This window comes from Schistocerca gregaria, chromosome X (assembly GCF_023897955.1).
Source record: "Schistocerca gregaria isolate iqSchGreg1 chromosome X, iqSchGreg1.2, whole genome shotgun sequence".
NCBI classification, from domain to species: Eukaryota; Metazoa; Arthropoda; class Insecta; order Orthoptera; family Acrididae; genus Schistocerca; species Schistocerca gregaria.
The window spans coordinates 743,292,347-743,320,185 of record NC_064931.1 but is presented as its reverse complement, the minus strand read 5'-3'; the positions used below and the strand labels follow the sequence as shown (position 1 = coordinate 743,320,185).

At 41.3% G+C, this 27,839-nt stretch overlaps 1 protein-coding gene across 4 annotated transcripts in view; it reads right to left on the bottom strand.

Moving 5' to 3' along the window:
* Positions 1-27,839, bottom strand: part of LOC126299007 (coiled-coil domain-containing protein 77-like) — a 198,542-nt gene that overhangs the window by 32,830 nt on the left and 137,873 nt on the right. For all 4 annotated transcript variants that reach the window (XM_049990639.1, XM_049990640.1, XM_049990642.1 and 1 more), the window contains one exon: positions 19,690-19,933. In XM_049990639.1, the coding sequence (XP_049846596.1) occupies positions 19,690-19,933 (244 nt within the window). The remainder of the gene's footprint in view (positions 1-19,689; positions 19,934-27,839) is intronic.

Sequence of the window (27,839 nt, the reverse complement as noted above, 5' to 3'; positions counted from 1 at the left end):
CTGTGGAGACCTCACGCCCCACGTGTTGAGCAATTCGGCGGTACGTCCACCCGGCCTCCCACATGCCCACTATACGCCCTCACTCAAAGTCCGTCAACTGCACATACGGTTCACGTCCACGCTGTCGCGGCATCCTACCAGTGTTAAAGACTGCGATGGAGCTCTGTATGCCATGGCAAACTGGCTGACACTGACGGCGGCCGTGCACAAATGCTGCGCATCTAGCGCCATTCAACGGCCAACACCGCGGTTCCTGGTGTGTCCGCTGTGCCGTGCGTGTGATCATTGCTTGTACAGCCCTCTCGCAGTGTCCGGAGCAAGTATGGTGGGTCTGACACACCGGTGTCAATGTGTTCTTTTTTCCATTTCCAGGAGTGTAGGTCACTTGGAGGGATGAAATATTGCAAACTGATGCAAGTATTCACAAAGAATAACATGCTGTGGTTGTACTGTCCATTTCAACTGACAATGTACCTTGAACCCCAAGAATTTGGTGTCTGTAACACATTCTAATACATAATCATCAATTCTGAAACTAGCATCACTGTGTTTTTTATTCAACCAGAAGTACATACAATTAGTTTTCTTTATGTTTACAGTTACTTTATTTCTCAGTGACCAATTGTAAACTCTTTAAGGAATGCATCAGCATGTTCTGTCAACTGTGTTGGAATTTTAGCTGTGATCACTACATTGATGTCATAGGCAAACATGTTTTTTCTCCATGTCCAACACACTGTGAGAAATTGTTAAAGCAAATAAGAAAATGGAATGGACCTAATGCACTCTCCTGTGGGATTACCTCTATTAATATATTTTGTATCTGACAGGTGTTTTACAAGAAATCCTTTAGAAATATGTGATACCTCATCTTGTTCTAGGTATGATTTAAACCATTTCTTAGCCACACCTCTAATTTATGTAATAATTTTAGGGTGCAAAAACCACTAAGGTCATAAGCACTCGTGTCATAACCCTAGAACACCAATAAGTCGAAGAAGTTAGAAGTGACTATATGTTAAGCCCAATCGACAGAAGGAAAGAGAGCTACAAATCCCCTTGTAGAAAGGTCCACAAAATATGCTGTAGAAACAGTGGAGTTCCCTAACCAAAGATTAAACGTCCTTTGCCGTACTGTTACGACAGTTAAAAAGTCATTCACTAAACTGCTCGATAATTCAGATGGCATACATACACTGAAACATAAGCAGTTAAAAAAAGGTTGTTGGTTTGGGAAATGGTGAAAAATCAAGGGTTGATGACAATGAGCACAAAGTGGTGGGGAATCACCACTTAACTAATGGAGATGGCTAAAAGGTCAGTGCCCAATGCGCAAACTAACTGAAATGATCTCCTCGTAAGGAGAGGGCCGAGAGGAGGTTGGCCAAGTGATTTTGAGAGGTTTAACTAATTCCTAAGAGCTTGTTTCTGTGAAGAGAAGGCTACTGGTGATGCCAAAGTGACACAATCTGCTGACAGGCAACAACATGGAGAAGATTATCAGAAGGAATGGAAGAGCTAACAGGCCAAGGTAGGAGGACTGCAGCCTTGGAGGCAGCTTCAGCAATCTCATTTCCCATCAGACCATGACCAGAAACCCACATTAACATCATAGTGGCTCCCTCAACAGCAAGTAAGTGGAAGCTTTCTTGGACCCAATGCAATAAAGGATGGGCTGTGTACAGCACACAGACCCTCTGTAGGGCATTGGAGAATTGGAGCATATGACACAATTAAAAAGCCTGTGTTGCTGGATGTGCTGGGTAGCCTGATAGAGGGGGAAGAGCTCTGCTGCAAAAATTTAGCAGTGTTCTGGAAGCCAATATCAGAAATGGTCGGTACCATTGACAAAAGCACACTCGACACCACAGTTGGTATTAGAGCCATCAGTGTACTGAAGGTGCTATTGCTATGTTGTGAGTGAAGGTCTAGAAACTTACAGTGATAGATCGAATTTGGAGTGGTGTCCTTGGGAAGTGAATGAAATCCAAGATGAACACAGGCCACCACATGTATCCTAGGTGGTGAAGGGTCCACACCCATCAGTAATGTGGCAGGTAGTGTGAAGTTAAGATGCCAGAGCAGCAACTAGAAGTGAACCCCTGGAGGTAACTGAGAAGAAGGGCACTTTCCATACTGGCGGTCAAGGGAGTCATAAAAAAAGGAGGCATAGGATAGATGGCTGGGCATGGAAGATAAACGGCATGCGTATCTGCTGAGGAGGACATCATGCTGATATGACAGTGGTAGATCGGCAGCCTCTGCACAGCGACTCTCGACCAGACTTGTGTAAAATGAGCCAGTGGCCAAACGTATTCCACAATGGTGGGTTGTGTTAAGACAGCATAAGATGGATGGATGTGCAGGAGAATAAATGAAACACCCATACCCTAGTTTTGATTGGACAAGGGACTGGTATAAATGGAAGAGGGTGGCCTGATCTGCTCTCCAGGACTTACCGCTTAGGGCATGTGGAACATTGAGGAACCGGGTACATGGTGCAGCCAGGTACGACATGTGGGAGGACCACTAAGGTTTTCTATCAAGTGTGAGCCACAGAAATTTTGTAGTTTCGTGGAACAGGAGAGCAATGCGCCCAAGATGTAAACACGCTAGGAGAAACCCACTTCACTTTGTGAGTTAATGAGCATTGTACTCTCATTTAAATATATGAACGAAAGAATCAGCCTACAGGAATTGTGAAACAAACCCTGTTATCAAGGACAGTGTGTCACAAAGGGCGCATATTCACCACAAGATGGGGAAATTCACAGGCGTCTATTGTCTATTTAGGCCTAAGCGCTGCAGTGTGTAAGAGAGACAGACGAGAACCTTCCTCAAAGGAAACCCAGTAGAAGCCTTTGTGGCCAAGGAAATGTAGCAGTGTTAAATATGGCAGACCTAAGATCGACCATAAAGGAAAACATTTATGAAAACTATTTAAATCTGTAGTAATGCACGGAATCAAGCCACAGTAATTTTAATCTGCCATCCTCCATAAATTTTCATGGTGATCCCAATAAAACTTGAATATTGATTTACTGTTAAAGTGAAATTAACAAAGACTTGAATCCTAAAACTTGAATGCTGTGGCCAATCTTAATGATTGACATTTGATATACAAGCGCATCATTAAAATGACAGATGTTGTAAATATCAACACTGTAACTTTATTTCTTTAAAAGATATAGCAAATTTAAATCATCAGTATTTACAGTTAAGCATCAGATCATCATTTCCACCACACAAAACACATTGAATGATGACAGCATGACACCTTATTGAATCATTAGGCAACAGAATATTTGTTGTAACATTTCGTGCATAGTAGTTACTTTTGCTCTTTATTTATTTATCAGAAAGCACATTGGTGCAAGGCTACTGACCATGGCCTTCAAAGCTAAGAAGGAAATTGTTTAGTTTTATGGTAAAATAATTTAACATTTATTATGTAATGGATATTATTGTTACTTTATTTAGAACATGAAAGTGGTCAAGATTTGATTATATAAATATGTTAAAATGTAAAATAAGATGTAGCCAATCAGATGGACAGCTTCAGGGAAGGGAACTGCACTAGCCAGTTGAGCGACGATTCTCAGCACACAGAAAATGCAGCTGGGGATGGGCAGAGGGAGTACTGGTGCAGATGCGAAAGCGGAAAGTTCTGATCGAGACTCCAAAGAGTACACTTCGGTTGGAGACACCAGAGGGTACAGTTTGGATTGAGACAAAAAAGTAGACAGTTGGTCTTTAGGCAGCTAGGAACTGAAGTGACTCAGAAAATTTTGCGTTGTGTGGTATTGCTGGACCTAGTCTCTGAGCAGTGAGCAGATGTGTGCCTGGTGTGAACACTAACTTTTCGCATAGTCAACAAGGTGGAGAATTGAACTTGTAATTTGCGATGAGATTGTGAATGATCGAACTATGTCAAATGGATATGCACTTGAGTGTAACAGTAACTCTAAATACGACCACTTTTGCTATTAGTTTGCTTTCTAAATAAACATCATTCTAACCAAATTGCAACTGTGTGGCCTACATCATTTATGAATCATTAATTTAGTTCCCAATATTATTATTATTACTGTTATTATATGTTATGTTAACTTTGTATTTCTCAAACTTGCCATCAGCCAGACAATTTAAACAAAGGGTCACAAGTGTCTAATTTAGGGGGTGTAATGTGACACATGTGGTTCAACCCCCTGATGAGTTTGAGCCAAGACATTTGATGAAGAGGAACAGCATGTGAGCCGAAACATCTTTGGGTTGATAGCTCGAAATTGGGGGCTCGTCTGGGATAGGAATTTGGAAAGTGTTTGTGGGGTAAGAAGCTTGCAAAGTGTTGGAGCAGGATTGGATTTTGGAAAGTGTTAGTTGTGGAATATGAACTGTGGAAAGTTTTAAAATTGGATTTGAATTCTGCAAAGTGTTTCCAAAAGTGTTATCTGAACTTCAATAGGCAGGACCTCTCGCAAAAGTTAAATGAGAGATCAGTTCAGGACTGTATATTAGGTTTCTTTAACAGGTGGGAAATTACAATTGTAATTCTCGCAGTTGATGACATTCTGTGAGCTAGGTCCCAAGTCTGTGGCAGTTTAGGCAGTTTGCGTGGGGGCTCTGAGCTATGAATTTTGCAACAGTTGTGTGCACCGAGCATTAGCAGTGGTTAGGAGTGAAAAAAAAAGTAATGCGAAAGAAGCGGCGACATCAAAAGCAGCCAGCAGCGGCATCTTCAATGGCGATTCATCGCGCAGCGGCGGTTGCAGTACCACAGCAGAGGCCACAAGATCTTCAGCATTGCCTTCAACTGCAACATCAGCAGCAATACCATAGCATGATCCAGCATGACAAAGCTAAGTACCTGCACTGATAGTGAGTTTATGTATGACTCTATAGTTCAATCGCCAATAACAGATGTCACTAAAATTATGCAGTTTGTGTTGGTCCAAAAATACTAGTGAGCCGCTTAGCCTAAAGTCAGAGCGGTAGAGTGTGATCGGCAGTGAATTTAGTCCAAAATCAGGCAAGGGAGATGAATTTGAGGGAGACACAATTTCGCAATTAATGCAAATTGTAAGAGGATTGTGATTCAAAATTGGTCAACCAATATGGGTCATGTAAATTTAAAAATTGATTGTGTTAAAACCGATACGGTTGATGTAAATTTAAAAATAAATTCGATTCAATCCAAAATGTCTTTGGTTGTGAAAGATGAAGCAGGTAAACTGGCTAGTGGAATCGAGGAATTGATTAACGGAAAATTAAAAACGATTCGAGATGAAATGGGCAAAATTTCTGATGAAGTTAGGATACTTGACTCTAAGGTAGATCAAGCGGAGAAACATTTCAGTGATAAGGTGGAGAAGCTGCATGCCGATCTGGGAGGCAACGTAAGAAATTGTATGAGTAGGCAAGGTGCTCTAATGGCTGAGACGACAGAGGCTATAAACCACTTGTCCGTTCGACTAGGGAAAGGGGAGAAAGAAGTAGATAAAATAAAGGAACAAGTGGAATCTGGAATTAAACTTGAAAATAGTGAAGCTAAAAAAAAGTCAATGAAATAAAAAGTGAACTGAATTCTTTAGCTGCACATCAAACCTCTACAGTGATCAGTGTTCAGTGGAGAACTCGGGATTGGTCAAATGTTTTGCAGACGACGGGAAATATCACCCAGTAAAATTTCTAACAGCATGCAGGGAAGGTTTTATAAGGGGAATGTGTGACAAGGTGAAGATAAAATTCGTGAAAAGACATTTGGAAGGTGAGCAGCAATTGTGGGCAAATATACACACTACCTATGAAATACCTGAAAGCAGTTTCCTGAACAAGTTCTGGAGTAAAGCAAAGCAAACGTGACTCCAAATTGAGTTTCTGAATGAGCCAACATTTAAATATGGGAACAGGTCAATGCGAGAATTTTGTAAACGTGAACTTGTGAGATTAACGCACGTAAAACGTCCATTGTGAGTGCTTACTGAAATTACGATGTTAAAAAGGCGGTTACCAAAAAATTTGCAGTGGGATCTAGTGCACAGTCCTAGCAACTCAATAGATGAATTTTTGGACTTTGTAGAAAAATTAGAATGGGCACAGAAATTTAAACTGCAAAGTAAGTAGACAAATAATTTTCAGAGTGGAAATCATAACTACAGTCCTAGTAACCACTATTAAGGAGATCCAGGAAGTTATCAACAAAATGCAAATGGCAGTTTTGATAAGGGAAATGGTAACAGGAACACATCCAATGATAAATTTCAAAAGAGTAATGGGAACAGATACTTACTTGACAGGGACTGACACCAATAACATAGATTTGAGGGACCGACACCTGTCGTAATGAACCATCATAATGGGAGATCAGGAAACTAAGTTTTGCTACATCTCAGGTCCAGAGATGGCAAAATACAGTGGCGACTAATAGGACATGAGTGAAAGGAAATGTGATAGGTGTTAACAAATCAGCCGAAAGGCATCAGAATATTGAAATGAAATTAGTAAGAGATGAGAATCAAATAGGTAAATTTGCAAATTAGATTGTACATTAAAGGCATAATCCTAAGATAATGATAAAGGCGATGATGACGATTTAGGGCTAAATGATTTGTTTTATGAATGTGAGACGAAAGGGTGTGTGAATGATAATACAATGAAAGATTCTATGTGCCAAAAGGGGCAGAGGTGGAGCTGAATTTGGTGGAGTTAGATGGTAAAGAAAATTCTAAAGAGGAACCAACTGCGGTGGTTATAGTCATGAATGTGGTGATGTCTCAGGTGATAATGTGACGGGGAAAGTTGTTAAGGAGGTTAATAAGGGCAGCGTAGAATTAGTCTCGCCAGCTGTTGATGAATTTGTGTGTGTATCAGAGGATATTGGTGAATTATTTTTGAAGGACGGTAGTAGTGATGTTTTATGTGCTGAAGTTATGAAAGTTGAAGCTGCTGATATTGATATTTCAGAGGAAGACATCTGTGCATATCTTTTTACTAATGGAGGTGAATCCCAAATTCTGGATGGATCTGTGGATCTTGAATGTTTGTTTGAGAATGAGTGCAGATCTGAATTTGATGTGTGATCTGAAATTAATGTGGCGCAGGAGTGTGTAGGAGATGAAAAGGTATTATGGCCAGGTTTAAATTAAAACACAGCAGAATTTAATGGTACTGTTGATTCTGAAATTGCACAATGCTGTAGCTACAATTTATGTGATTAACAGCAGAGAATGGTGAAAGTATGGACGGTTTTTATATTGGTGAATTGTTGATGGAGGGAAATGAGGTTTTATGTAGTGAGTTGTATGATGTATCAGCAGCTGTTGAAAGTCCTATTTGTAAGGGTGTTTGTAATGACGTAGAAGTAAAAAGTAATGCTTTATTTCATGATAATGATGTTGTAGCTACTAATGTCAATAATTTTAAGGGAGAATACAGTGAGTTTGATTCTACTATAGAAAGTGATATTTGGACAGAATGGTATCTCAAGGAGAAATGTGATTTTACTGTAACTGATTGGTGATGGTATGGCAGAACTTTACGATCGTTATTGCCTCATTTGTGGACTCTAGAGGAGTTTAAGATAGTGAGAAGGGAGAAAAATTGAAAGTGGGGCAAAAGAAGCATTTAATGAATTATTTTGGGATGAGTACAAAATTGACAGGTGGGTCAAACAGGATATGTGTACTCTAGAGATGGAAGAAAAGGGGAGACTAGGTTAAGAAATAACTGTATCTGTGTTTAGATTATGAGATAATTTGGAGGGGTAATTTGCAGTATTTTATTTCAGGATTTATTGTAGTTTGTTTGTCGTTTCATTGCATGAGTATTTTTTTGGCACATGGTCTGTGCAACTATAAAGAGATAGTTTAGACGCACATTTGGGTGCGAGGAGGTCAGAGAACACAAATATTGGGTGAACAGTATTGTTATAACATCAAGTTGAACACACATATTTCAGAGACGACACAATACATGTAGGTCACAGATCAAGTAGACAAAGTAAAACATGTGTACACGGTAACAGTCAAATCAGCACTGAGTCCAAGTCTAGCGGCCGCTGGCTGGCTCGCCACTTAGGTGGCACGGCTGGTGCATGGCTGGCAGACAGCGCCGCACGTAGAGGACGTGCATAACTGCGCGGCGGCACTTTGAAAGTCACAACACTTTTCCCCCCTTTGCATTTTTGCACTGGTTTTGATGGAGGTGGCCTGTAGATTGCTAACGTCCATAGATGTTGTTTGGCCGTAAAGTCTCGAGGAGGAGGCTTCCCGTACGGATGGAAGTGTCCCCGATGATAACGGGTCGAGATGACAGGAGATGTAGGGGTCGAATCTGCTGGGGCCCCGTGCACCAATCTGCCCATTGCGGGAAGTTCGGTTGTTATAACAGGAGAAATGGGCGATTATCGGCGTCCGTAGGAGAAGGAGGCGAGTAGATTTGCTCCGACAGATGATGGTCATCCGGTTCCTGCATGGGCATGTCTCCAGCTGGTGTCCGTTCTTGTGCTGGCACCAAGATAATGGTGAGAGGGCTGCGTTGTGAGTAATGAGAGATGCCAAGATCCCGAGCGTCAGGTAGAGCCAAAGGTGGTGTAGCGGCATCCGGAACAGGCGTTTCTGGCACACGAGCCTGAAGCTGGTCTGAATGAAACACTGCAACACCCGTGTCGATCTGGATTTCATACAGGTGTTCACCACGATGTCATAAGATGTGGCCAGGCCTCCATTTTGGCCGCCTGCCATACCCCAGACCCATACAAGGTCGCCGGCGGTGAACCAGCCAAGCGAAGGCACCGGCGTCCGTGAGGTGGAAGACTGCAGAAGATGAAGTAGTGTGCGGGGCTGTCGGACATGTAAGAGCTCAGCCAGGCTGTGGTTGGCCATGGGGGTGAAATGGTAAGAAGTAAGAAATTGGAGAAGCGCATCATCGTCGTTCTGCCTCACCGATTGACTGTGGATGCAACTGACGGGCCGTGACATGCATGACTCCGTGACGGGCACAAAAATCCCCAAATTCGGAAGAGGCAAATTGTGGACCATTATCACTAACAAGAGTAGAGGGAAGGCCTTCCAAAGAGAAAATGTGAGCTACAGCATTTGTGGTTGCCGCAGTGGTAGGCGACGTGCAAAGGACAATGAAAGGAAAGTTGGAGTAGGTGTCAATTACGAGTAGCCAATAAGTAACTAAAAGAGGTCCCACAAAGTCAGCATGAATACGCTCACAGGTCTTCTCAGGTGAAGGCCACGGTGACAAAGATGACTATGGGGCGGCGGCATGTGACGCACAAGGGCCGCATGCAGCGGGCATGTGTGCGATTTCAGAGTCGATGCCAGGCCAATACACATGACGGTGCGCAAGAGATTTTGTGCGAGACACACCCCAGTGCCCTTGGTGAAGTAGGCACAAGACTGAAGCACACAAAGACGCAGGAACCACAACACGTAGGGAAGCATTTTTGGTGGAAAGGAGGATAACACCATCCCTACCCGTGAGGCAGTAACACAAAGCATAGTAGTTCCGCAACGGATCAGAAGTCTTAGCGGGCAGACGATCTGGCCAACCCTTCTGAATACAGCTTAAAACCCGGGAGCGGGTAAGGTCAGAACCCGTAGCAGCCACCAGCCGGTCCCCAGTGATGTGGAACCCATCCACAACCTGCTGCTCGGCAGCATCCAGGTGGAAACACAAAAGTTCGTCCCTGTCGAATGCCAGATCAGAACCCGTGGGAAGGTGAGACAGCGCATCAGCATTCGTATGTTGAGCCGTCAGCTGGAAATGAATCTCATAATTGAAACGAGACAAGTAAAGAGCCCAACGCTGGAGGCGGTGTGCAGCCTTATCGGGAAGTGACGTTGATGGACGAAACAAGGAAACAAGTGGTTTGTGGTCCGTAACAAGACGGAATTTGGATCCATATAGAAAAACACCAAACTTATGAAGAGCATAAACAATGGCCAAAGCTTCTTTTTCAATTTGAGAATATTTTCGTTGGGCATCCGTGAGCGTTTTGGAGGTATATGCAATGGGTTGTTCAGAACCGTCAGAAAAACGGTGCGCAAAGACTGCACCAACATCGTATTGAGAGGTGTCCGTGGCAAGAATGAGATGTTGGCCAGGTTGATAAGTAGCCAGGCACGGGGCCTGTTTCAGCATAGTCTTCAATTTCTGGAAAGCCGCATCGCACAATGCAGACCAGTGAAAGGGCACATTTTTATGCAACAGGCGATACAATGGCTGAGCCACCGAAGCCACAGATGGTAAAAACCTGTGATAGTATGCTATTTTCTCCAAGAAGGCCTGCAGTTCCTTAACAGATGTAGGGCGAGGGAGGGCATCGATTGCAGTGACAGTTTGCTGAAGCGGACGAATATCATCCCGAGAGAGTTGGAACCCAAAGTACGTGATAGATGCCTGAAAAAAATTGTGATTTCTGAAGATTACACTTAAGACCGGCAGTCTGTAAGACTTCAGTGGTGGAGTTAGTGACAACAATGTCGTCCATGTAATTGATACACCCAGGGACAGGGAACAATAATTGTTCCAAGAATCGCTGAAAGAGAGCAGGGGTGCTGGCAACCCCGAATGGCAATCGTTGGCATTGATAGCGGCCAAAAGGCGTGTTAAGGACAAGAAACTGCCTGGAAGCAGCATCGAGAGGAAGTAGATGATAAGCTTGACAGGTCAATTTTAGAGAAATACTGGCCTCCAGCAAGTTTAGTGAACAATTCTTCAGGTCGGGGCATAGGGTAAGTGTCGATGAATCATTGAGCATTTACAGTGGCTTTAAAATCGCCACAGAGACGAATATCGCCATTGGGCTAAGCAACGACAATGACAGGAGAGGACCACTCACTGGACATGACAGGAAACAAGACCCCTAAAGCAGTGAGATGATCCAGCTCCTGTTTGACCCGATCACGAAGGGCCACAGGAATGTGCCGAGCCCGAAAAAACTTAGGCCAAGCAGTGGTTGAGTGTGATATGAGCTTCAAAGTCGTTTGCACGGCCTAACCCAGGAGAAAAAAGGGATGAAAATGTCGTTGACAAGGAATCCAAGTGAGCATAAGTATTAGCATCAGAGACGATATTGACAGAGTCATCTATGGAGAACCCAAAAACGTGAAAGGCATCGAAACCAAAAAGATTCTCTGCGTTACTATGATCGATCACAAATATGGGAACAGCGCAAACGACAGATTTGTAAGATACCTCAGCATCAAATTATCCCAAGAGGGAAATCTTCTGTTTATTGCAAGTCCGTAATTGCCTAGTGACAGGTGACAGGATTGGAGAACCTAACTCAAGATACATTTGAGAATTGATGATAGTGGCAGCAGAACCAGTATCCACCTGCATGCGAACATCTCGACCAAGTATTTGGACATTGAGGAATAACTTCCCTGAAAGGGAAGAGGTACAATTGACAGACAACACAAAATCAGAATCAGCATCATGTTCATGAACATCAAGTATGCGGTCGGATTTGCAAACGGATGACACATGACCCTTCTTTTTGCAGTTGTGACACATGGCCCAATGTTGGGAACAATCCTCCCGTGAATGTTTCGTAAAACACCTCAGACATGAAGGAAGTTGCCGGGAGTTTTGCTGCAGTTTGTTAAAGGTTTGTTTACGGTTAGGCTGAGGCTGCGCTTGGGAGTGTACTGCGGCCATGTTGGCCGGCGGAGACATGCCGCACGCGCCGTTAACAGCGCACAGAGGTTGTATTTCCCTGACATCACCCCACGCCTCTATTTGTGCTCCAATGGCGCGAGAAATTTCAAAAGACTGTGCCACAGATAGGACTTCATCTAGAGTCGAATTTGCCAACTGGAGGGCACATTGCCTAACTTCTTTGTCGGGTGCCGACCAGATTATAGCATCCCGTACCATGGAATCAGCATAGGATTCTTTGTGAACTTCAGTAACAAACTGACACTTTCGAATGAGGCCGTGAAGTTCAGGAGCCCAAGCACGATAGGACTGATTCGGTTATTTTTGACAACGATAAAAGTCAACCCAAGAGGCTACCACATGCGTTTGCTTTTGAAAATAGACGGACAAAGGTGAGCACATTTCAGCAAAGGACAAAAGCGCAGGATCTATCAAAAGAGCCAATTGCGACAACAACCAATACATTTGATGTGAAATCCATGAAAGGAACAGAGACTTACATATTTGTTCGTCTGCGACATGAAATGCCAAGAAGTGCTGTCAAAGACGTTTTTCGTAATCGGACCAGTCTTCCGCTGTCTCATCATAAGGAGGAAAAAGAGGTGGAGACAACGACGAGAGACACCCCGCGCTTGATGCCGCGACGAAATCATGAATCACATTCGTGAGAAGCGTTTGCTGTTCTATGAGGCCTTGCAAAAGTTGCTCTAAAGTAGCCATGGAAACCTGTGGGTCAACAACGAAAAGAAAAAATCCACTACCTCATCGCCAATTGTTATAACGTCAAGTTGAACACATATATTTCAAAGACGACACAATACATGTAAGTCACAGAGCAAGTAGAAGAAGTAAGACATGCATACACGGTAACAGTCAAATCAGCACTGAGTCCAACTCTAGCAGCCGCTGGCTGGCTGGCTGGCCACTTAGGTGGCGCGGCTGCTGCATGGCTGGCAGACAGCGCCCGCATGTAGAGGACGCACGTAACTGCGAGGCAGCACTTTGAAAGATCGGCACGAGTCACAACACAGAGAAAGTTAGTTAACTGCTTATAGATGTTGACTGTGAAAACATTGATATATCGGAGCACCACTTTGATAATTTGGCAATTCAGAGGCTTCCTTTGCTGGCTGTTTTTCAGGGAGTTCCTTGCATAGTGAGGGAGTGGCCATGTACCTAAAATACAATTTTCCATTTGACTCCACAGATGTATCACGACGCTACACTGAACAGATATTTGAATGTTGTGCAGGGGCAGTTGAATTTAGTGAAACTAAACTTCTAATTGTTGTTAATAGATTCCCTAACTCTGACTTCAGAGCATTTCTGGTCAAGCCAGAGAGGGTTCTTGGTTCACTTTATAGGAGGTACCAGAAATTAGTTATACGTGGTGTCTTCAGTATTAATTTTGTATATGATTGTGCAAGAAAAAGGGTGTTGGTAGATCTCCTAAATTCATTTGAGCTGATGCAGACTGTGCTTTTTCAAAGTAGGGCGCAGAGGAACAGTAGCAAAGCCATAGACAATATTTTTACTCATTCTTCATTACTAGATGGGCATTCTGTTAGTAAAAGGGTGGCGGCCTCTCAGGTTATGATGCACAAATTTTAACACTAAAAGGCTTTTCTACTCAAGCAAATGTCACATATAATTACAAAGTATGTATGAAAGCTAATCCAATGGTAATAGAGAGTTTTTTAAACCTTGTCAAGGAACAAGATTGACTGGATGTTTATAAAGCCTATGACATAGATGACAAATAGAATGCTTACCTTAACACATTTCTCATGCTCTCTGAGAGTTGCTCTCCATTAGAATGTTCTAAACAGGGTATTAGCAGTAAAAGGCAGCCTGGGCGGCTGACTAGTGGGATAAGGATATTATGTAGAACAAAGCGGGAATTATATCAAAATGTTACAAGTAGTCACAATCAGCTACAGTAGCCCATTACAGACAGTACTGTAAGGTGCTAAAAAAGTTATTAGGAAGGCAAAGAGTATGTGGTATGCAAATATAATAGCTAATACACAGGATAAAATTAAAACCATATGGTCAGTTGTGAAGGAAGTGTCTGGTCAGCAGCACAAAGTCAACAATATAAAGTCAGTTTGTAGTAAAAATATTTCTGTCACTGATAAATCAGATATATGTACAGTATTTAACAATCATGTTCTGAGAATTGCTGGCGAATTAAATAAAAATTTAGTTTCTACAGGAAATGTTATAACTCTCTTGGCAAATGCATTTTCTCAGATTGGTGTCTGAAATACTCCTATGTGATACAGACAAGGAAGAGATTGAGTCAATAATTAAATCACTGAAGACTAAAGACTTTCATGGATATTATGTAGTGCCTAACAGAATATTAAAGTACTGTGCTGCACATGTTAGCCCTGTACTTAGTACCGAGCAAGGTGGCGCAGTGGTTAGACACTGGACTCGCATTCGGGAGGACGACGGTTCAATTCCGCGTCCGGCCAATCTGATTTAGGTTTTCCGTGATTTCCCTAAATCGCTCCAGGCAAATGCCGGGATGGTTCCTATGAAAAGGCACGGCCGACATCCTTCCACGTCCTTTCCTAATCCGATGAGACCGATGACCTCGCTGTCTGGTCTCCTTCCCCAAAACAACCCAACCCCCTGTACTTAGCCATATTTGTAATTTTTCATTTAGGAATAGTCAGTCTTCTGAATGATTAAAGCACTCAGTAGTGAAGCCTTTATAAAAAGAGAGAAATGGATAGTGTAGACAATTTTAGACCTATTTCTATGCCATCAGTGTTTGCTAAAGTTATTGAAAAGGCTGTGTATGTAAGGATAATTGATGATTTTATATAACACAATTTGCTATCAAATGTAAAGTTTGGCTTTAGAAGTTGTTTAACAACTGAAAATGCTATATTCTCTTTTCTCTGCTACGTACTGAATGGGTTAAAGAAAAGGTTTCGAACACTAGGCATTTTTTTTTTTTTTTTTTTTTTTTTTATTTAACTAAGGGGTTTGATTGTGTTGATCACAAAATACAACAAAGCCTGACATTTTAATTTCACAGAATGAGCATATGATTAGTGAAAGTGAACAGTTCAGATTTCTAGGTGTTCATATGGATAGTAAACTGTCATAGAAATCTCACGTTCATTCAAAGACATAATGCTGCCATTTCCACTATTCGAACAGTATCTGAAGTAAGTGATCGTTTGACACGAAAATTAGTCTAGGTTGCTTATTTTCATTCGCTTATGTCATATGGTATTATATTTTGGGGTAAGTCTTCCAATTCTAAAACGATATTTTTGGATCAGAAATGGGTACTACTGTCATTTCTTGTTAACAATATCAGCTTATTCCCAAGGATAAGCAGCTTTCACTCAGTTAATACCCAGCAGAAATCAAACCTGCATTTGGATCGGACTTCCGTAACTCTCGTAAAGAAAGGTGTTCAGTATACTGCCGCATCCATTTTCAATAAGCTACCACAATAATTCTAAAATCTTAGTGAAACTGAAGAGTTTACTCATGGGCCAATCCTTCTCTTCTGTCAAGGAGTTGTTTGAAAAATTAAAACGATTCTTATGATGTACTGTTGATTGCTTTTACTTAAACTTGTGGCTTGACTTATTTTGGGTTCATAAACATTTTATTTTTATCTGTTATTACTTTTACATTGTAATTTCATGTACTGACACATTCCATGACCTTGGAGATTTGCTCTTCAATTTGGTCCTATGGAACTTGACATGTAAATAAATAAATAAATAAATAAAGGTGTAATGAGAAAGGAAAATGTGGACTGCAGCAGCTTGCAGCTGGGTGTTCAATGAGATGATTTGGCTATAGACATCATCCCTGATCAGCAGCATGACTCCCCTGTGAGATGAAATACCATCCTCAGGGAGAAGATCAAACCAGACTGGAAGGAAACACAAGACGTCAAAGAGATCACAAGGATGATATCTCATTTCTTGGAAGCAGAAAACAATCAGATGCTGCAATTCCAGAGCAGCCATGATTTCACCTTGTTGGATGTAATGCCACAAATGCTCCATTGGAGAAGAGTCATAATGGGGAATGGGGAGGAGGGAACAAACAAGGCAGTCACCTAGGCAGCTGCCAAGTGCCAGCCTTCGAAGACTCCCTGCTACAGGTTGCAGAGGATCCTGTTCCATGAAATCTACAGAGGTGTCGGCATTCTCCCTAGATCAGCCTGTAGACTCCAGGGTAGAAAAATGCTAGGCAGTGCACCAGTGAAATGGAGGTTGGCCAGATGAGGGTATCACATGGCAGCATTGTTGAAGGGGATCTCCAACTCAGGGAAGGAGAAGACTGTTTGCCTTTGTTCAATTTCTTAGAGCTTTTATGGTTGGCTGACAAAGCCCCAGGCATTTGTTGGCTAAAGAAATGTAAGAATTCATCGCTGGAGTGTTCCCTGTGTCCTTTCTGGCCTGCCAGTTGTGTAGCAGGTGATTTCACTGCCGCAGGGGGCAAAGATTTCGTGCCTTGATGTGCAGCAATAGGAGAAGGAGGTGGGGATGCTACTATGATACAGGGTGATTTCACAACTGCAATACAGAATTGGAGATCACAACTCTGCACGGCCATGTACTCTGTGGAGCAAGGCATAGGCAGAATAGCACTATAAGTGCCAGATGATATAATGCAGGGGTTTCAACTAGGTAACAACTTGCAGACGACAGGGTATGGTACTTTTTCCTTCACTCAGATCTCCTGAACAACCTGCTCATCGAAATACAAAGAATACTCACGAGATAAGGCGGCATGGTCACCATTACAAATGATACATTGTAGAGACGTAGGTGGGCAATCACTCTCATGAGTGTCTCTACCACAAGTAATACAATTGGCCGTGTTTTGACAGGACTCATGAGTGGGGTTATAATGTTGATACTGGCAGCAATGCATCGGTTTTGGAACGTATAGTCGGACCATGATGGCATCATAGCCTGCCTTAATCTTCGATGAAAGCAAAACTCGTTCAAAGATGAGAAAAAGATAGGGTGTAGGTACCAAGTTTCCATCAACCTTTTACATTACCCGATAGACCACAATGACATCAATATCAGAGAGATAATGTTGGATTTCCCTTTTGATCAGACCATCAAGTAATTAACAACACACGAAGAATTCGGCATACAATGGGTCTCAACATGAACAGGATATCCATGGAGGAGTGAAGCTGGAAGTAGTTGCTGGGCTTGAAAATCACAATTGGTGTTGTAACTGCGACCGGAACAGCTGCGGGGTTGCCGCGAACAACAACACAAACAGGAGAGGACGGACACAAACAACAAAGGACAACCAAGCGAGACCTTATGAACCACAACAAGCAAGAAACAACGGAGTCACAAGAAGACCTCATGAATCAACCACATCCACTCGTACACGGAACAAAGTCACGTAAATACGCTGTCTGAGGCAAGATGTCAATAGTCGCAAGCAAAGATCAGACCGACTGGCTGAGCGAGAGGCAGGCACTTAAACACATGATTGGGGATGCTACTGGCCATTGGGACCACATGTTCCACTGTGGCGCCTTCACATTAAACATGGTCCAGGAGGCATGCGCCGCCATGCTTACTGTGCGATGGTGCAGAGACCTCTAGGGGTCTTCGACGTCCATGCCATCTGGCATGGCTTCAAAATCCACAGTGCGTGGTACCAGAATTGGTCTCCAGAAGCAGAGCAGGACTTCACGGGGCCTGTAATTGCATCAACACATTTCTGAATAATAAACAGATTCACTGTAGCAAAAGACTGGCCTTCTCCAATGTGTGACACCATGAGGAACTGAGATGAAGCTGGGAGAATCATTTAATCATTAGTCTCAATCCATTTACGTTTATTAGACAATTGGATCATTGGGGAAAAAAAAAAAAAAATGTTTCAGACTGTCTCCGATGGCACATTCCTTCTGACTGGGACCCCCCTCAGATTGCGGGCTAACCCACCTTAGCTGGTTGTTCACACTTCATGTTACACCTTGAACTCCAGACAGAGGGACCACATGACAATTGGGAAGATAAAAGCTCAGGCAATCACCCCTCCCTGGCTCCAGTCTGTGCTGGGGGTAAGGATGAACCCTACATGTCAACCTGGAGAAGAAAATATACATTATCCAGCCACGTGTTATGTGTCAAACGCATGAGCTAGCCTTCAGGAGTTCACAGGGAGGAAGAACAAACAAAGACCTCAACTGCTGAAGCAGAAGAAGGGGAAGAGATGGAGCATGAAGAAAGAAGGAAAAAACAGGCAAAGGACTGTTGCAATGCCAGGCAAACAAAACTTCAGAATTCATTCCTGAAAATACACAAAACATGTCTCCCAAAGGAGAGGAAAAAGAATAGCAGGAAGACAGACATGTAACATGGAAAGGCAAGAGGTGCTGTAAAGGCTGGGGCTCCAGAGTACCAAAGAATTTGGCGGTTCATCCTGGGTGAGTAAGACATATGTGTCTGGAAATTTGTGTTGTAATTTCTTAAAAATGTTGTTATGTTGTTGAAGCAAACATAAAGAAAGTTTGCTATTTATTTAGGGTGGGTTATTTGACTATTGCCCAGTAGCCCTTACCAAATGCTTTGCGTTGGTAGTTGCTCGTCATTTTCTTTTCTTATTTTGAAATGAGTGAGAAGACTAATCTTGGTCCACCATGAATTTCGATTATGACCCCCAGAACACAAGAAGGGATTGGCAAATACTGTGACTATGAGTCAGTTCTGACAAACTGCCTATCGGCTTCTGTCTTGGGTTCTTTGGGCGACATTCATGTAATGATTTGACTGACGTTTCGCCAGCACGAGTGGCTGGCATTGTCAAAACTTCACCCTCCATCACCAGTGGTGAACTGGAGCTGAGCTCACGGCCGCAGACTAAATTTACCTGGCACAACAACGTCCGAGGGCTTCTCCTCGGTCATTTCCGGTACAGTTCTCCTCTTGCTACCTGTGATGGTCATTCGCTGCAGTACGGGAAGTCAGGATCCATTTAACTTAAGGCTTTCCTCCTTCTTATTGAAACTGTTCATGTGTTTTTGTATTTCTACAGCTTCTCTGAACAAGCATGTGTGATAGTGGTTTTCTACAGCCAGAACTTCCACATTGGCAAATTTTATTTCGGATGTTGGTGTGCCAGGTACATAGTGTCTGCAGCTGCGATCTTGGCTCCAGTTCACCACCAGCAATTGAGGCTGAAGCTTTGACAATCCCATCCACTCGTGCTGGTGAAACATCAGTAAAATCATTACATGAACGTCAGCCGAAGAACCCGAGACAGAAGCCGGTAGGCAGTTTGTCAACAAGTGGCCACGAAAGCCTTAATGAGTCAGTTCTGCTTTCACAGGAACACAGAACATGGGCATGAGAGTGAGGCAGGGCTTCTTTCCCCACACCGCTTCTCTCCCTTCTGGCCGACAAAATTCTAATTTTTTGTGCACATGGCAGACTGCTAGTCTGTAGTGCCTACACTCTGCACAACAGTAACCAGAAAACAAAATCTGTCAGTGTATTTTCACTGCACTGAAATTCTTCCCCTAACATGCAAATAGTGTTATTTTTGGTTCTACTTCTACACTAAGTACTTTGTCCATTCTAATTGTAGCACTGCTATGAATGCTCACAAAGAGCCAAAATTAATATTCTGCTGATGTTACTACTATCAAATTGGACAGTATACAGAAAAATAATGTCTAGAAACACCTCATGTTGGAGATACACTGAGTTCACAGGTAGATAAATGCTGCTGCTTCTCGACAGAAACAGTCATTTGCTGAAAATTAAATACAGCCAAAAGAAGAACATAAATATGGAAATTTTTGCACAAGCAAACAGTCCAATCAAAAAACCTCCCCAGCCACCACCTTTTTTTCCTCCTCCTTTTTAAAATAGCCAGTTTCATTTTTATGTGTAATCATTTAAAAAGAAAATATTATATCCAAATTTTGCCAAAAATAGATACTACATTTCCAGGTCTCTACCAACAACATACCATAAAAAAGTGAATTACCGTGCTTCCAATAATGTTTTCAAGTTTTCAATGGTTTTTTGTCGATTTATTTCTTCAATTTCAGCCTCTTCACAGAACTCCATCAAGTTACGTATATAATCTTCATATCGCTTGCATGTTTCTTTGTATAATTCTGTGAGATGTTTCAGACTTTCCTTTGAAACTGTGCTCATGCTTTCTCCTCCTTTGACTGCACATTTTTCTTTTGCATTCATTATTTTTGTAGCTTTCTTTCCTACTTTACCTGCAACAAAAACGTTATAAAGAAAACAGGAAATAGTAAGTGCAGGTTTGTCAATAAGGCACACACAGTTAGTTTGGAACTGGGGAATTTAAGAATGTGAATATAATTTTCAAAAGTTATCATATTTAGACAGTTTCCTTGATATTTTAATAAATGTTTCAGTAATTTTGAGGTATATGTCACATTTACAGATATGTTACAGTTCATAATTTGAGCAAAAGAATTTTTATACAAATGAAGGATTATCTTTCTTCTACCTTCTATTAAAAACATTAGTGTGATGAGGATAGATTTAGTGAGAAGGGTGAGACCATTAGCAACCAGAACTATAATACAGCAACATGTATCTTTAAATCACCATTCTTTTTCTAACCTAATTTCACATTTAATGTTTGAATTGTAATATAGGATGCTGCACAAACACAAGTATTTGGAGGAATACACCCACATTCTAAAGGGGACAGGAGGCAGGTGAGGTGAAGAGACGAGAGGAGGAGAAAAAGAAATATCAAATCAAATAAGAAACATTGACTTTTTTATTTGTGTAAAACGTATGAAGTATTTTTCCAGTCAGAATCAGTACTGCAATGAAGTGCTGGCATTTCACTCACAGTCACTTTCTACACAATTCTTGGCAAGTTCCACAAAGTTTCAGCACTGTATCATTCTCGTGTGTGTCACTTACAATGTGCCACATTAGAGGGCTATCTGTAGAAAAGCCTGATTGAGATATGGCTCCAAAAGAAAGGTAGCAGTCTGGATAATTGACCGATTTGGTCTTGTTATGTTAATTTGTATGGCCTTACTATGTTGACACTGCAAATGGCTGAAATCAAGGGGAAACATTTATATTTCCAGAGGACATGCAGCTCTACTGTATGATTTAATGATGACGGCATCGAGTACTGGAATTCAATAGTAGAGAAAAGAAGAGAAGGACAAATAGGACTAATACTAGAACATGGACCAGAAGGAACAAAAGTGGAAGCTGCTGTATTGTAGATTGCTGCACAAAACTTGATTTATTAACTACTAACCCTTGGTTTAAAAATTACAAAATTAGGTTGTATACGTGAAGAGATCTGGAGACACCAAAAGGTCTCAGATAGATTATATAAAGGTAAGAAGGAATTTTTAAATACCAGGTTTTAAATTACAAAACATTTCCTGGGTCAGATGTTAACACTAATACAATTTATTGGTTATGAACTGCAATTTAAAACTGAAGAAATTGCAGAAACACTAATTAAAGGAGATGGAACCTAGATAAGTTCAATGAAACAGAGCTTGTTGATAGTTTCAAAGGGACCATTAGGCAAGAACTGACTGATCAGGTGAAAGGAATACAATAAAAGGTTAATAGGTAGCTTCAGTGATGAAATGCTGAAGGCAGTTGAGAATAAATTGGTGAACAGGCAAAGGTCAATTATAAATCCTTGGATAACACACAAGATATTGAATGTAATTAATGAAAGGAGAAAACATAAAAGTCCAGAAAATGAAGCTGGCAAAGAAAATACAAACATCTAAAAAATGAGATTGAAAGAAAGTGCAAAATATCAAAGCAGGACTGGCTAGAGGAGAAATGCAAAGCTGTAGATGCCAGCTATAGAGAAATTAAAAGAACTTTGGGAACAAAAAGAGGCACCTATATTAATAGCAAGAGTTCATACAGGAAGTCAGTATCAAGCAAAGAAGGAAAGGAAAAGTAGCAGGAATATATAGGGCTGTACAAAGGAAACAAACTTTAAGACAATGTTAAGGAAAGGGAAGAAACAGTAGATGAAGTTATGAGGGGAAATATTATAATGCCACGAGAATTTGAAAGTGGGCTGAAAAACTAATTCGAAACAGGGCACCTGGAGCAGATGACATTCCATCAGCATTTTTGAGATCCTTGACTCCATGACGGGTGTTGACAGATCTGGATATTATGGAACCATCAGTTTAATAAGCAATGGTTACCAAATAACAACATGAATTACTTACAGAAGAGTGGAAAGACGTAGAACCCAATGTCAGTGAAGATGTTTGGGTTCCAAAGAAAGGCTAACATATGTTTATAGCATTTGTAGATTAAGAGAAACCTTTTGACATTGTTGGCTGGATTACACTTTTTGAAAATCTGACAGTAGGAATAAAATACAGGAATAAATGAGTTATCTGAAACTTGTACAGAAATTTGGAAAGGGAATTGAAGTTAACAGAGAAGAAATAAAAATTTGCAGGTTTGCTGATGACCTTTTAATTCTGTCAGAAATGGCAAAGGACATGAAAGATCAGTGGAATAGAATGGAAAGTCTCTTGAAATGTGGTTGCAAAGATGAATAAGAAAAGTAAAACAAAGGTAATGTAACATACTGAAACGAAGTCAGGTGATGTCACAGGCGTCAGTGTAAATTGTGTGGGATACTAAGGTTTGGAGAGCAAATTGTGATTTAAATGGCTGTGAGCAGCACTATATATTTTTTAATTAGCTGTTTATTTATTTGCAAATTTGGTGAAGCTATGTTTTGGGTAATAGTGCCTTTCTTTTCATTGTCTTCTGACCAAGCATGAACCACAATCTTTATGGCCTGCAGTTCTCTGAGCATACTCCATTCATTCATTCATTCATTCATTCATTCATTCACTCATCCATTCTCCATAGACAAACACAAGGATTTGTTTTGGATTGTGTACATATTTTACACTTCCTCTCATAATTTTGTGCAAATAATTACAGAAAATAAAGATAAAAAAGTTATATTGCTTGATTACTGGTACATATGAATGCTATTTGTACACATGAAAGTATTGTCCCCCTCTGAAAGGAATTCCTTAATATGGTAAAAACATTTAATGATAAGAAACTCCTTCCAGACCATTTCAAATCACTTTCCACTTGAGCTTCATAAATTTTTGTAAGTTGGTTATAAAATTTGATCCCCATGCAATACGGGCTGTCGTCTGCACTTTCTGTGTTATGTCTTTCCACATTATAATCATAGTCTCTCCAAGTATTGTAAATGTGCACATCTCTATTTAGACTATTATAGTGCTTGTATTTTAAAATTAGTTGAACATTTTTATAAACATATATTGATGGCAGTGTTAGTTGATTCTTACTTTTGAAAATTCCTTTACAAGACTCATTATAACTAAGCTTATAAATGATCTCTACTGCCTTTTTTTGAAGGATGGATATGCTATTTACATGCTTGGCATCAGCACACTCCCCTACTTCAAGCCCACATGTGAGGCATGTACACACTAAAACATAGTATATAATGTTCATTCGCTCATATATGGAAACTTGTGGCATTGCCCTCATTGCATAAATTGATTTTCTTAATTTTTGGCATAATAAGTCAATGTGATGCTCCCAGGAGAGAAGACAGTCTAGCATTACACCAAGGAAAGTAGTTTTATCATCCAATTTTATTTTTGTATCATCATCAGACATAACACTCCATTGCGCTCTATCTGGTTTGAGGTGTATTTGAAACTTCATTAGATTTGTTTTACTGATGTTTTAAGATTAAGTGATTGTTTTGAAAGTAATTTTTCAATCCGAGTTAAGACACCAGAGCAATGAGCAATTTAGGAAAAATGGAGGTCAAACCCAACAGGGGACCATCACATAAAGGCTGAAACGTATGAGACTCCTTTAGTCACCTCTTACGACAGGCAGGAATATCTTGGGCCTATTCTAGCCCCTGTACAAGGAAGATGAGGGGGGGAGGGGGGGCAATGTTTGCACTTTTTAAGATACTGGGGAAATTTCATCCCACCCAGTAGAGGATTTGTTTTGCATTTCATTTACTGTTCTCTCTATTTCAGTTGTATCTGTATCACATTGTTTCTGAATGTTTCTCCATCGCAAAAACTGCAAATGCAAGTGTTTGTGTCCAAAGTACTTCACATGGTAGGCATATCTACAGAGGTCTTAAGAGTGGGTAGCTTTGTTGGGTACATTAAATTTATGTGTGAATATGAATGCTGCAGTCATTTATGTAGAATGGAGATCAGCTGGAAGGGGGGGCGGGGGGGGGGGGGGGGGGGGAGACGATGGTTAATTCAGGCATAATTTCACTTACTAGAACAAGCCTTATAGAACTCAAGTGTGGCCAGTAACCCACCCATTGCCAATTAACAATTGATTTGCCTCAACATTATTCACTGCATTGATGTTGATTCATTCATTGCATTCATGTTGATTAAAATTTAAATTTTTATGACCATGTAATAAAACATGCACAGAAACTCAATTAAGTCTCTTTTTCTTTTAGAATTATCACCAACATTTCTACCTCGCAAGGTGCAAGATTCAAATATTACCACCATGTAATATATGTCACTATATGCATACTTTCTCAAGTCTAATGTTCTTAGTTCTGTGTTATTCTCCACACAGTGAGTTAAAAATAAAGTTGTTCAGTAATTATTTGTTGTACTTGTACTTTCAAACCACATCCCAAAAGGTTATGGGGCCAAGTTACATGCTCAGCAAGAGTTACAGTTTTTGATTAGATGAAAACAAATTCATAAGCTCAAAAGTGCATAAATAAATAAATCTATTAACATGACTAATATGGCACACATGACTGCTGCACATGGATTTCAACTGGATATCCAGTCGTGCGACTTAGTGGTGGTGGTGGTGGTTAGTGTTTAACGTCCCGTCAACAACGAGGTCATTAGAGACAGAGCGCAAGCTCGGGTTAGGGAAGGAATGGGAAGGAAATCGGCCGTTGCCCTTTCAAAGGAACCATCCCGGCATTTGCCTGAAACAATTTAGGGAAATCACGGAAAACCTAAATCAGGATGACCGGAGACGGGATTGAACCGTTGTCCTCCCGAATGCGAGTCCAGTGTGCTAACAACTGCGCCACCTCGCTCGGTGCGACTTAGAGAATACAAGTCAAAGCATTAGTCATCAAAAACAACATATGGTGACAAATATTTGGAAACACCATTATCTGCACTGACTGGCACAGGTGAAATGCTTGCTGCTGCAGATGTCACATATAAAGCATGGCCAGTGGCAGACAGAAAAGCAAAAGCAGACTTGATTTTATCCATCAATCACACTGAGCTGAAGCAACCAAGAAGTCGCACTACATCACTTCAGGTACAGCTTCAACTAGATGCGATCTGTGCATTCAAAACTACGAAAATTTTAGATGTGCTATTGAATCCCATGACAATCTACCAGATGTCAAGACACTGAAAGTAAAAATCTTGGAAGAACACAATGCAAGCATTCAGAAAGGCAGCAAAACTGCAAGTGCTGCGATGTTTGTTAAATTAGGTAAATGTTTCGAGGACAAGTCAAAAATTGCTATGACAGTGACAAATTGGAACAAAATAAAAAAAAACTAAAAAAGGGAAAAATCAGTGTACAAATGCACCAAGAAGGGATGCAAAGAAGATGAGTGTTTTTTCAAGAAGAAACTAAGTGTGCAAGCTGTTTCTTTATAAATGAGCCTGCTCAGAAGTTTTGCAACACCAAAACTTTTTTGCTGCAATGCACATCACATATGTACACCAATCCAAAAGTGTTCACACATGTGACAGAAATGAAAGCGAATTTAATGCTTACAGGCCGCAGCACTATACAAGTAACAGCTAAAGACGGCGTACATGTCGAAACAACATTTTGTGTGTGCCAGAACTCAGAAACAGTCTCACTTTAGTGGGTTAGGTCATGGACAACAATGACACAGTAATATTGGAGAACACTTGCACAGTTACACAAGATACTAACAGTGAAGTCAAAGTGATTGCAAACAGAGTTGCTAACTTGTTTTACTTACAAGAAAATGGTTCAAAGATGTGCATCACTGCTGAGCTGAGAGTTGCTAGAGGTAATACACAAATCTGGCATGCTCTATTAGGCAACCTGAAGTCACCAGTTGTTCAGTAATTACATGCTGTGCCTGTATTTTCAAACAACATTGCTACACACATAAGACACCTGTAATTCAGGTAGAAAGAGAACCACTGCTCTGAATGATGTCAAATTTGACCAGCATACTAGTTCCGCAGGGAAAAATGTCACAGAAAACAAACACAAACACACACACACACACACACACACACACACACACACACACATTAACAAAAATTTTACCAACAGACTACAATTAAGTATCAGAATATGCTCACCAACAGATGTGCAATACATGGCCATTCCTCAGTTTGCACCTGAGATGCCCAATGCCCATTATGACTGTCTACATGAATGACAGGAATGTGTGCTGTCTGCTCTTTCGGACATGCCTGAATGAACAGACACAACAATAAATCTGCAGCTACAGTACATATTATATAAATTGAAGGTGGAGGGCGAGAGAGGAAAGGAAAGGGAAGGAACTATTGATGTCACCTGCATCAAGACTTTATGCAGAATTGGCAACAACAAGTGAAAATATGTGCTAGCTTGAGATTTGAGCCTGGTACACCTCTCAGACAACACATATTCCCACCAATCATCATCTAGCTGCAGTTCCCATCCATGTCCTCCATGCTCCCTACTCTGAGATTCCCGTATGACATTGAACTTAATTATGCATCTGCACTTAAGGTTGTGGATTCATTGCCCATCGAGGAGAATCAGTTATCCATGACATTCAGTATGGATGTACAATTATGTTCGATCTACTGCAGGAATCTCAAAGTAGCACACATGGAATACATGCATGGGGACTGCGGACAAGTGGTGCTTGGTGGTCCTATGAGTCAGTCAAGAGGCGTACTGAGGCAGTCCACGCAGTTGCGATAAACACTGTTCCATAGGGCAGAGTGGTTAATGCAACTGTGTAGTAAGCAAGAGATTCTCAGTTCAAATCCTGGTCCAGCATGCATTTTCACAAATCACCACTGATTCTGCATGAAGTCCTGATGGAGCTGACATCAAGTGTCTTCACTTTCCTTTCCTTTCTGCCCTTCCACCTTCACAATTTACATAATATGACTCCATGAAGGCTCGCACACTGCTAGTAAACCTCTTTTACAAGAATGGTGACGGTGCGCCAGTAGCCCTGCAGAAGTTCCGGACACTCAAGGGTATGCAAAAAGGCCTTGGTCTGATGACCACTAAGGGTTTGGAGAAAATTATTTAAAAATTCTAAAAGACCAGTTCTTTTGAAGTGCAATAGGGCAGACAGAGGAAAGAAGTTGATCCGACATCTATCAAAAATGTGGACACAGCACTGCAGGAAGAACTTAGTGATGGTATGCGAACATGCATGCAGTGCACAGCGGGCTGCCTGAACATTGGACATGCATGTGAGGATGGTGCATAAAATCCTACAAAAGATCCTGTGTGGCTATCTGTACAAAATCACCTGTGCTCAGGAATTGTTTCCTGCTGACCTGCCAGTAAGACAATAGTTCACTCTGGAATCTCTTGCTCGTATCAAACTGGACAATGAATGGCCATGGACCATTGTTTGGACAGACAAAGCACATTTCCACCTCCTAGGACATGTCAATCTGCAGGTTTGTGGAATATGGGCGATGGAAACCCGCACGCACATCAACTAGTACCACTTCATTCAGCAAAGGTGACTGGTGCGACTTGATGGCATTGTTTATTGCAGGGCATATATTTTCAAGGAGATGTATCCTGTAGGTTTTGTTACCTGTACTGTCACTGGTAAATGCTATGACAGTCTTCCAAGCACCAACATAATTTCAATCCTTCAACAGTGTGGATGTGTAGGTAGGATCATTTTTATGAAAGATGGTGTTCCTTAGTGCATTGCACAGCAAGTGAAGTGGCTGCTGCAGAGGTATTTCGGAAATGTTAGAATTACCAGTTGTCATTTTCCTACAGCCTGGCTGTCCACATCACCTGATCTTGTGAGACTTCTGATTGTGGGGTTATCTGAAAGATGTTGTGTTCAGTGCTCCAATTATG